Here is an 11,902-nt window from a genome sequence, read left to right as displayed (position 1 = left end):
TATCTGATCGGCATGATGGGATTTTAAGTTCTGTACAGACTTTGGATGCATATTAGGAGTTGTATGCATACCATCGTTACTGTGTTAGGATCTTGAAGGCCAACTTCCAGCGGGCTCATCCGAACAAGAGCTTACATGATTTAATATGGATAGCTGCAATAGATTATCAAGAGTGTAAATTCAGTAGGCGAATGGAATTGATTAGGTAGGAAGACCTAAAAGCTTATCGTTTGTTGATGCGACATGAGCTTGACAAGTGGATTTCATATAAGGATGGTGGTAGAAGATTGAGAATTTTGACTACAAATGTGTTAGAGTCTTTCAATGGGTTGTTGAAGTCTGCCCGTGGATTGCCTATCACAACCATGTCGCGGATGTCATTCAAGCAGATAACATATAGGTTTGTTGAAAGATCACGAAGTGTATCATCCTTGTTGGAAAGGGGTGTTCAATTTATGCTACAACCAATGAAACGATTTGAGAAATATAGGAAGAGAGCAAAGTGGCATACTTATTTGCAGTATTACAACGAGTGAAATATTTTTGAAGTTCGCACTGATCTGCATCAAAACCACGGTAATAATTCCCACCCCATCAATGAATACAGAAGATTATGTTCATGTGGGAATGGTCGATCTATCACTTTCCATGCTCACATGCCATGAAGTGCTTTCAACATACAAGTTTTGCGGCGATGAGGTACGTTGATAAAGAATATAATGACGCTGCATATGTAAACATCTATAGTGGCCACTTCCAACCAGCGTGTGCTAATCATTATTGGCCACCGGAACCATTTAAAATGGTGTGTAACAAGGATTATGTGCGTTACCGAAAAGTGCAATAAATAATGGAGCCAAATAAATGTTGGTGATACCGTTTATGCGCGTAAATATGGTATATGTTCCCAAACAGGACACGATCGCCATAAATATCCTTCAGTTGGTTTGGGAAGTGGTGGTAGTTCAGCTCCCGGTGGCAGTTCATCCAATGTGCCCAATTTTCAAGGATAAACTTAGTGATTTGTTGCAATATTTTTGTTGTATTAAATGTCTGTAATGGTGCTGTTTGCAATATTTATGAAATAAAATTAAGTTTCTAATGAGCTTACATCTAATTGACATTTAGCATTGAAGATTCAATACAACAATTAAAAATAACTTCAAGAAATAAATAATGATTTTCATTCGTTATTAGTGTCATTGTCTGACACTATTTCATTGTCATTGTCTTGATCTTTTTCGTCAACATCTTGTACGCATCCGTCCGGACCGAGGGCATCATAATCTAGGTCCTAGTTGACACACATCATTAATAAGACTACTTGCATGATTTCTACAATAATGTGGGACTCCTACGTCCAATGTCTGCGGTACCCAAAAATCTGGCAGTGTCTCTTTTGTACTGTCAACTAATTATTTTATAATTCATATCTAATATTTGATTGATATCTAGTAATACATATAATAAACACTTAATAATTGATTAATATTTGATCCATAATTGAGTACTCTAACCGGGTTAGTTAATGAGGACACATAGTTTTTATTCTAGACTAAAGAATCCTAAAGAGCACTAAAGTCACACTACTCTAAATGGCTATAAACAACATCAACTAACATAAACTAAAATTTATTATCAGTTTTACTAGGCTAAATGGTACTACGTAACGATAAAAGGCACAACATAACACTAAAGGGCACTATACCTATCTGTCTTTTCAACTTAAGGTATAACACATTCAGTATATGTGCTATAGCTTTACTTTAACCAACACTTGAAAATTAGGTATAACGCATGAATTACATGCGCTATACCTTAACAGACAAATATGTTGTTAAGACATAGTACATGCAATAGATGCGCTATACATAAAATGGTCACTAAATTATTTTTTTCACCTATTTTTATACTTTTGAGTAAAAAAAAAATCACAATTTAGTATAGCACTCCCCTTTTAGTGACGTGTTACCAAACACCACTAAAAGGGATGTTTAGACCGGTAGCACGGGTATAAAAAATTGGTAATATGGCACCAGGATCTCCAATGCATCCCTTTCCCTTATAAAATAGAACACGACATTAAGAATGGGCTCCAACGAATCGGAGCCTACTCAATGCTTAAGTTAGTGTAATACCCATAATAGAAAATACGTTAAATTGAAAAAGGGAGAAAACGACACAAACACGTTAGCCAAAAAAAGGATCATAAAGAGTAAATAGTGTGCGTTGGTTGACTTAGCGATCACCGATTTGCTAAGAGGAAAGGGTAGCTGAGCTGCCTTCCCATATTGTTCTTCGACCACTACCCTTGCTGCTACTGTCTTTCTATTGTTGTTAATTCCCTTTGTCTTCTCCTTATTTGGTCTTTTGTTTTCAGCCTCATCTCTCTCACTTTGTTGTTTTCCTTTTTTTTTTTTAATTTCATTATTATATATGTGAAGAAACTAACTTTCATGTGTGTTTAGAGTTAGATCAACTGTAGTATAATTTCTTTGAGTGATGATTAATAAACGTTGATGAGACTGATCATGTTGTAAAGATGAGGCAGGAGTCCTTGCTAGGTGGCCTCAGGCCCACACCCGAAGGTTATTAGTATAATAATATATTGAAATTTTTGATCTGAAGTCATGTCGCGTTTTCGTTCTAAATATTAAACTTAAACGTTCTCTATCACACTAAGTTGTATTTTCTGATGTCCAATGTTGCTTATAAAGTTTATCTACTAATTAATTAATAGTCAAAAATAATTTTTCATATTATCATCCGTTATTAATCAAAAGAATTACTTTCCGTAGTTGGACGAAAGAAAGGAGGTTTGACTAGGTTCCTTGAAATTTTATTAACTACTACTAAAAGTTAATACTTACCTTATCGAATACAATTTAATCTAGAGCGGTACGCCCGTGTAATTATCAATAGGAGACATGATAGTAGCATAATTAGTTATTTATATTATTTTAGCTCAAAATGATGAGCATCAAATCTACATGTAAACAAATGCTGGAAATTTGACAAAGGCCGTCTGTCTAGAGTCTAGTCCATCCATTGATTGAATTTGTTTTGCTCCATAAGTTCATCCAATTTCTCTCCCAATCCGCTGCTACAAACTCGGCGTAGGAAATGGAGGCGTCGTTCGTATCCAGAGCAAAAACTGCCTTCCATTCTGCTGCGGCTAAAGCGGAGAAAGTTTTCACTGACATTAAAAAATCTGATCTCATCAACGATCCAGGTTCATCCATCTCATTTCTCCTTTTCTTTTTTCAATTTCTATGACAAATGCTTTTTCATTACTGTTTTAATTTCTTTTGTTGCTCTGTCCGATATTCAAATTTGAACAGATTCAGATAACCAATCGCCGGCGACGTCAACAAGTGAGATTCCAGGCGATAAGGACGAGTTGAAGGTAAATTTTATCTTCGTTTATTCTAATTATCATCATTCTGATTTTTCAATATTTTTCTGTTGAATTCATATGATCGGGAGGTTTTTTTCCTCAAATTGTATGATTAATGTTTTGCTTGATGAAGAAGATGATAAGGAGAGAAAAAAAGAGAAAGTTCAAATGTCGATTTTAACCTTGTTTTGATTCATTACTCATTTTATCAATTAGAAGTTCAAAACAATTACAGGTCAACTGGCTAATTTCAATGTTAATCAATCAACTATGCCTTAATATGCAATTAGTTGGAGGCGGCTATATGAATCCTCAATACTGCTCGCTTCAGTTCCATATTAAAAGATCTATCATATTTAAACTATTTTTAAGCTGCCCTTTGAAGCTAATATAAGGTGGATTTAACTGGCTAATTTCAAATGCTTCAATTTTCACTGTTTCTCTTTTCCACTAGGAATATAGTAGAACAACTTGGCGTCGATACCTTTAATTTCTTAATGCAGCTCATACTGTTATGTTCTATATTTCTTTAACTGGAATTTTAGCTGTTTGTTTCGTTGGATACATCTAAGAGTATATTGAGCTGTTATAAGTAATCTTAAGGATGCCTAATTTCCAGGAAGGGAAGACTTCATGGCGGAGACCACCACCAATAAAGGCAAAGCAGGACTGGCATGAGAGGTTTAAGAACATAAGAATAGGCAAAAAAGGAACTGAGGGTACTACTGACAAAGCTGAAAGTCCACGAATGGCGTATGCAATTTTTGATGAAAATATTTGCTTCATGAGTGAGAGGGAATTACCTAATTCAAAGGTGAGCTATCTCACTTGTTCTACAGCGCAAGGTTCTTAATGTACACACGTTTTGCCTTCGGTATTCCTTGAGCTGCTTTTCTTTTACGCTGGTTATTTCTCATATAAATTCTACCTTTTGACATGCCATGGTAGTTGTTTGTTAGCGACTCCTATCCGCGTTTGTTATTGTTTCAGAGATGTGCTTATTTATTGCTGACATATACTTGCAGAAACCTTATTGGTGCTATTTTAAGGCTAAAGCTTAATCTTTTTGTAAGTCAAAAGTTGATGCTGTTGTCAAACTTATACTATACTTGGGTATCATCTACTTACTGAGCCTTTTTAAGACTTTAAACATAGACTAGCTGTTTCTTTTGTATGTTCGAATCAAATTTTTTTCATTATTGCTGAATTATGTAAATGTGCATATAGTTCTCTCCTATAGGAAATGCTTAGTTGGAGAGTAAAGCTTCTTCTGCAACTTTTGAAGTTCTATCAAAGGAATAGCGGGATATGTCATTGCTATGTCTCCTTTAGCTGAAATATGGACTTTCTAATTTTGTTTTTTTCTAATGTTATGTGTTCCTTTATTTTCTTAAGGACTCTGAATCAGGTTCGACAATGGAAGAGTCAAACCTTGGGGACAGTGACGTTATTCCTCCAGCAGCTGTCATGAAGCAACTAGCTGTAGCTGTGGAGTAAGATATTTGTCTATCTTTAAATCTGGAAATTTCTATCACTTCAATTTTAGTTGGGGTTCTCTCTGAATTTTCACATCTAATTGGCACTTATGTGAAATGTTTGATTTTACATTTTTCAGTTCCATCATGCTACTGAATTCTCTTGCATATCCTTGAAGTATTTAATAAACACCTAGTCTGTGAACTAAAAAAGAATGTTAATCACTTATGTATATGGTTGCTTTTTTCTTAAAATTGATGATGCGATTCTAATTTCCGTTTTTCTCTTTTTTTCCTTATTGTCTTCTTCCCTAGGGCTGGAAAGAGGTATATTACAATGAAAGACTTCCTAGCTTCATCCAGAGGTTCTTCACCCATCATGGAGAGGGCTAGTTTAAGCTTGTCTGCAGTGAAGTCTTTAGTGCTACGTGAAAAAGAAGACAAGTTTTCCGGCGAATTTGGTGCTGATGACAAAGTCTTGTCTCGTATCAATTCATTGCTAGACGCAGGTAGATGCCAGTTTCCTCAATTATGTGGTGGAATATCTTTGTAGTAAATATAGTAGTAATTTCTATCTCTAGCCATTTGGATTACCCTCTGTGATTTTCACTTCAACTGCAATATCTGCAAGATGCTTGTAGAAGGACATTTTCCTGGAAGCAAGGTTTATTCTGATACTGAAACATCCACAAATGCTTCATCTTTGCCTAAGGATATTCATGGTGCTCCTCCTGAAAGTTTTATTGTTAAGCTTGCTGAAGTAATTGGACGTATGAAATCACTGCGGAAAACGGCATTATTATGGTGCAAAATTGTTGCTGAAGTAAGTAGACTCTATGAAAATAGTTCACATTCAGTTTTCTAAGCAGCTATGTTAGGGATTCATGTTGTAGTAGCAGATTTCTCTATCACTTAGCTCTGCTTGTTGTCATTGATTACATCGCACATCAGGTTTTTCTTATATGAATATGCATTGAGCTATCTGTCCTGCTGTTAAGGAGTTTCTGAAGAATAATATAAAAGTGTCACTTTACACCCCTGATAGATAGCTGCAGCTATATCTTAATGCTACACTAGTTGGTTCTCTTGAGTGTAGTAAACTTGCCAAAAGTCAAAGTTTATTCATCTGCAATGATCCTTGAACCAGCAAGGCCAGTAGGGACTAGATGTTTACGTTCTAATGCTTCAATTGAGTACTGTAATGCATCATATATCTCTCTCTCTTTTTTGGATGTATATTTAAGCACAACAATTTGATGTTTACCATGGTTAGAAGTAGTGTGTCTTGAATTAATTTCATTTTGTGCTTATTTTATTTTCTTAATGGTGAGGATGGTGGTGGAGGTCGTTTGTTTTAGTAACTGATAACCATTTTTTACCTAGCAGTTCCCTACTTATGACTAGGATTGCACAAAGGCTTATTTGAAATCGCAACCGGTTGACCTCTCTGGTCCACTCCAGTTTTAAAATGCTAAGACGGCAATCTGTAGAATGGTAGGGTCCAAACCCACCAGAAAGGCCTTCGACCTCTTTCAAATGCTTTTATTCATTTACTCCAGGAAAAAACTAAGTGCATTTGGATAAGACTTGTGAGAAGACACAAAATTAGGAGTCATATTTCTTGAAGCAGAATTGTTTTAGAACAATAAAAAATAGTCAATTCAGATTCTGCTTTTTATCCTTATTTAATGGTCTTTGACTTGGTTGCTAGAAAATTTGCAAAATATGCCACCCGAAGCTGATATATCTTTAATAGTTAAGAGTACAATCAATTTGAATTTCATTTTTCATTCTCATATAGGGATACACTATGACAAGTCTATATCCTTGTTTGAAACTTTTTGCAAATTGAATCTCTTCATACTCTTCTCTTCTCTTCCCATTTCTCTTTTTTCCCCTCTTCTTTTCCCCTTTTTTTTTTTGGTTAAGAGTGAAAGGGCTCACTTACTCTCATTACCATTTTATGGAGTCTATGGAAAACCCTTTCCAGATTTTGCAGTGTCTGCTAGTGCATTAGCTCACTGTCCACATTTGTTCAAGCTGCACTAATGTATTATATCTACACGGGTAGATAATAATCTCACATTGAGTTGATTGTAAGATAGTGGAGATTTTAACAGAATATCATATTCTTCACTATTTAGACATCAAGTTATTCTTTAGATCATTTTCCTAGTTTAGCCGATATGTTATGAATCTTCTGTAAACGGTCTAACTGTGTACGACATCTTCAATCCTTTTTGCATGTAGTTGAGGAGGCTGTGGTCTGAAGGACAATATATCCCTGGCATTCCTCCAGATCAAATTCCGAACCTAAATTCATGTCTTCTATATCAGCAGTTCCAGGTTATTAACCGTTGCATTTCCAGAAAAAATCGACGCATTGCAGCCACTGAATCATTGGATTCGGTGTTGAGGCTAGCAGGTTCAAATGCTGATGTTCTTGTTCCTGAGGGCACTCTTCCTGCAACTCCCGTCTTGTACGCTAAAGTTAGCACAGGAGAATTAATTCTTCGGTTAGGAGTGGACACACGATCTGATTTGACAATGTTGGAAACGGGTGAACCTATATATACGCCAGTGATGCAGGTTTGTGAACAGGAGCAGATCTTATGATAATAATTGGATAGTTTCCTCTTCAATTGCTAATTGCTTATGACTATGACTATATATGTAGGAAGAACCTTTGCTAACAGAAGATCTAATCAAAGAAACAGAGGAGCTGGTGCTCCGAACAGGGAGGTAATGCCTTTAGGCTGTTTTAAGATAAACCGGCATGTGCTAGTGAATGGAGGCCAATCATTAATATTAGCAGTTTAGCACTTGTTCTTCAAAAACATTTACTTGATCTGTATGTTGCTCGCATTAAAAGTTGCTTAGGAATGACTCAGTAGTTGCGGGTCTTCTTTGTTGGATAAGTGGTCACTAATCATCAATTTATCGAAAAAAAAAGAATGTCACTAATCATAAACATAGTTCAAACTTTCTTGTAATTTTCTTATTTACTAGCTATTACAAATACATCGAGGAACTACCGAGTTTTCTCTATATCTAAAAAGTATGATTGTCTGATTTTTTTGTTCCTTATCATTTTCTTTCTTTCATACCTTTTATTGTTCAATCCTTGCCCAAATTTCTCTAAAACTCCAACTTTTAGCACAAGTAGGATGATCTTGACCTTTTCATCTGAATTGCTTGTTTCTTCTATTATCAGTCTTGGAGCCGGGTGCTCTCAACTCCTGTCTGATATGCAGGCTTTCAAGGTGAAGTTTCTGTAACACAAGCTGTAATTAGATTTTTCTTTAGTACCTTCAAGCTGGCAATTTGCAGTGTCTGATTGAAATTAACATGCAAATTTCCTGAACTCTGTTAGGCAGCAAATCCTGGGTGTATATTAGAAGATTTCATTAGATGGCATTCTCCTCCTGATTGGATGGAATGTGATACAAATGATGAAATCAATGAAACCCTTGATGCTAATGACTCATTGTCTGGAAGAGGCCAACTGAGTACTCGAATGCAGAAAGAAGGTTCTACTCTAATTAACTCAAATTTCATACCACAATCCCCACCTTCTCTTGTTTTCTGAAATCACATTTCAATTGTCGTACTTCAAATACTTTTCTTTGTCATTCATGAGACTTGCTGGTTTTAGTGTCTGCTTTAGCCAGTAGGATGTAAATTTACCCTCTATTTGAACTGCTGAAGACAAAGTGGTCATCTATCTCTATCTGCTAGCAGCCATTGTTAATCAGTCTTCAGGTTTCATCTGCTCAGTGTATTAGGAGGTGATACAGGGAGCTTACATGTTTTTCAAATAACAAGCTCCCTCAATGGATTGCTTTATTTAGAGATTGTGCTAGCACAAGCAACATGATCATGACAGTTATTTCGAGGTTTTGATGGTGGATATCTTATTCTTGAAATGCCACTTATTGGTTTTGCTTAAAGCTTTATGATAAATTTGATGTTATTTTCTACTGGAGTCCTATGATTGATTGATTCATGGAAATAGATGAATGGAGAAAGTAGAAACTGAAACAAGGTTATTATTTGCTTTTATTTGTATCTGCAGTAGAGCATAGGCTATTATTAATTAAGGAAGCTGCTAAAATACTAGTGCACCGGTTGTGGATACAAAAGGAACAATCTCACATTATTTAGCATAAATGAGGATTTGAACCCCGATTTGAAGTCGGATTTGGATGAAACTTGCATATTTTGACTCGTTTGAAATGGGTGATCGGGATTTATGACTTTTGTCGGTTTCCGGGAGGCGGGCCAAAACCTTCCAAAATGGTAGTATTCTCCCCTTGTCCATTCAAGTAGACTAGCAAGTCAGGTAGGTCCTGGTTGAAAGATTCTTGTGTATGTCCAGCAGTTCTAGGTATGAAGAGGGGTCTATTCACTTACTAATAATGCTAAGCAAGTTATAGAAGAATAATTTAAACTTGTTGGTGGAAGTGGTACCTGCACTAAGTTTAGATGTCCTTTTAAGACTTCTCATTGTTTGCATTATGATTGTTGATAATGTGATAAGTACAAACCGTCTTTGAGCATATTCCAAGCAGAACAGGAAGTGTGCAAAACTCTGTCTGACAAGTTTCATGGATTGATGTTTTTAGGCAACTTGTGGCGCGAACTATGGGAAACTGCAAAGCCAGTGCCAGCTGTTAGACAAACTCCTCTCTTTGATGAGGATTTGGCTGTGTAAGTTTTTAAGTTCCAGGTTAGCATAGAAGATCTAAAAAGTTTGTTTTGATTTTCTGAAAGGAACTCTATGATGCTTTCTGTAGGGAAAGTATTCTGGATAATTTAGAGGACATTTCACCCCATGAGCTTTTCAAGCAGCTATTTATATCTCTTGTAAGTCCTCTTATGCATGTATGAAATGTGTCTGGTCTTAATTTTTATCTGTCTTTTTCTGTTACTCTCATCCCTCAAACTCTCAAAGAGGAAGAAATTCAGCCTGCCATTGGTAGCAGAAATCAGAATGAATAATCCCAGAAATCAAATGGATGCCAATATCATTTTTTTGGGGACTAGCAGACACTCTCTTGTGTAGTATTTCAGTCCATGTTGAACACGGATTTTCTGTTATTGTTTCAAAACTTGGTATCTTTTGTTTTGAACATAAGATTTGAATTTATATCAGCCGTCGCGTGGAAATTTCATCTTAGAGATTCAAATATACTGTTCAGAATTTTCCATTTTGTGCATCCATTTTCCATCAAGAGGAAAAAGTTGATGTAATTTGTGCGAGACACAATTTCTTTTCCTCTATTCCATCTACTTTTAGTAGCCAGAACGATTATATAGTTATAAATTGCAGTTCATTTGGTGATGCTTTGGAACCTTCCAAGTCAAAATTTCCTGTCATCATGTCCCCCTCCCTCTCATATTTCCTTTACATAGCAAATAAAGTGTTATTCTCGCTTGGCTATGACATTTTCAGCTTCCAAATCACAAAGACTTGATAATCTTATGTTATTTTCTATTTAAATTTCAGTTGGGATCAGGATTTGTAACTGCTGAGGCCACCCTTTCCAACAACTCAAATTTATCAAAGCTGTTCTGTGATTGTAAAGAGTACGTCATTGCCACCTGTCAAAGCAGCAGCTGGGTTGAGAAAGTTGATGAGTTGTGCCAGGTACGTCTAAATCTAACTTGATGGAGGTGAATAAGCTTGCTGACTGTGTCCCATGGTGTTGGATACAAGCACAACTCTTGCTGCTGAGATGCGCTTGTGTATTTGACATCCTCTCATGGATTGTCTTGTAAAAGATTAGTAACTACGACCCTAGGGGTTTGGTTCTATGATAAGAGCACAGTGCATTATGTGTGGATTAGGCACACATCATGAACACTATCGCGGATGAGAACTTGGTGTTTTAAGTGGAGAACAGTAGAGCTGACCATTTATCTTCCAGATCTCGAACCATGCACCAAATGGCCCTTGGAATTCCTCAGTTATTAACCAAAAAAAAAAAAGGACAAGCAACTTTTGAGGGATGTTAAGTTTTTTAGGAATCCTTTTAAACCTATTGATTTCGTATAATCCCGGTTGCCAGTCCCACTCCCGGGGAGGGGAAGCAGGGTTCTGTTGCTTGTTAGACATTTCTTTCTGCAATTTTATTGGTTTTATAGTGCAGGATGCTGTTACATAGTTTATATAATCACAGATTAATGTCTGATTGTTACATTAATAAGTTATGCCATGAAGAATTACAATCTTTTTTACTAGGTCTACGAAACTGTAGAGTCAATGGTACTTAGTCCAGATGAAGTCATAAGGATCACATTTCAGCCCGAAGAACCTACAGCTGCGCCTGCCAATGAACTAAAAAGTCGATTTAAAAGGCTTAGTCTCATATTTGGTAACAAGGATAAACTATCACCCCAAGGCCAGAAGAACCAGGAGGAGAGTCCATTACGGCAACCATTCTCATCGATATTTTCAAAGAAACCTCCGAAGCCCGGCAGTTCATCTCCAGCTGATAAACCTGTTACTCCCGTTGAAAATGACTGGACAATTGTATAAGAATTGTTTTTGTTCATTCTCCAACTGTAAATTCATGTTACTAGTTTAGGCATACAAACCCGATGACATCCAACATTGTGAGTTTCAGCTGACTCTTGTGACGAAACGGTTAATGGAAGAATTTATCTAAGATTCGGTTGGTAGGTATTTTCTGTGACTAACGATTGTTTAAAACAACTCTCTTTGTATCATTAAGTTTTTCTTTCAATTTGGGGTTACAGGGGAGGAAATTTGGGGAACCGAATTTTCACCAACATGGAAAAAGTTCAGATAGCCAATTAACATAGTTTGGATAAACCTGAATCTGAACCAAAATCCAAAATCGAGTTTGTATTTCGTTTGGATTTTCAGATACGGATTGGATATCGGAATTAACTTTTAAAATTTTAGAATTTCGATTTTAGAACTTCAAATTTTCGGATATCCGGAATCCGAAATTCCCATATCTTATATTTAGCCCTACCCGGCTACCCATTAGATATTAGCCCA

The 11,902-nt window shown here is 36.2% G+C and overlaps 1 protein-coding gene across 1 annotated transcript; it reads left to right on the top strand.

The window, feature by feature from the left end:
- Positions 1-2,867: 2,867 nt before the first annotated feature.
- On the top strand, positions 2,868-11,601 carry LOC107781904 (uncharacterized). Its single transcript, XM_016602723.2, has 14 exons — positions 2,868-3,232; positions 3,342-3,406; positions 4,017-4,211; positions 4,793-4,890; positions 5,188-5,381; positions 5,514-5,695; positions 7,123-7,461; positions 7,550-7,614; positions 8,087-8,135; positions 8,246-8,402; positions 9,498-9,582; positions 9,669-9,738; positions 10,382-10,522; positions 11,117-11,601. The coding sequence occupies exons 1-14, from the start codon at positions 3,124-3,126 to the stop codon at positions 11,411-11,413; spliced, it is 2,046 nt and encodes a 681-aa protein (XP_016458209.2). The 5' UTR covers positions 2,868-3,123; the 3' UTR covers positions 11,414-11,601.
- The last annotated feature ends 301 nt before the right edge of the window (positions 11,602-11,902 follow it).

Source organism: Nicotiana tabacum, chromosome 10, assembly GCF_000715075.1.
Source record: "Nicotiana tabacum cultivar K326 chromosome 10, ASM71507v2, whole genome shotgun sequence".
Lineage (NCBI taxonomy): Eukaryota > Viridiplantae > Streptophyta > Magnoliopsida > Solanales > Solanaceae > Nicotiana > Nicotiana tabacum.
This window is presented reverse-complemented; position numbering and strand designations above follow the sequence as displayed.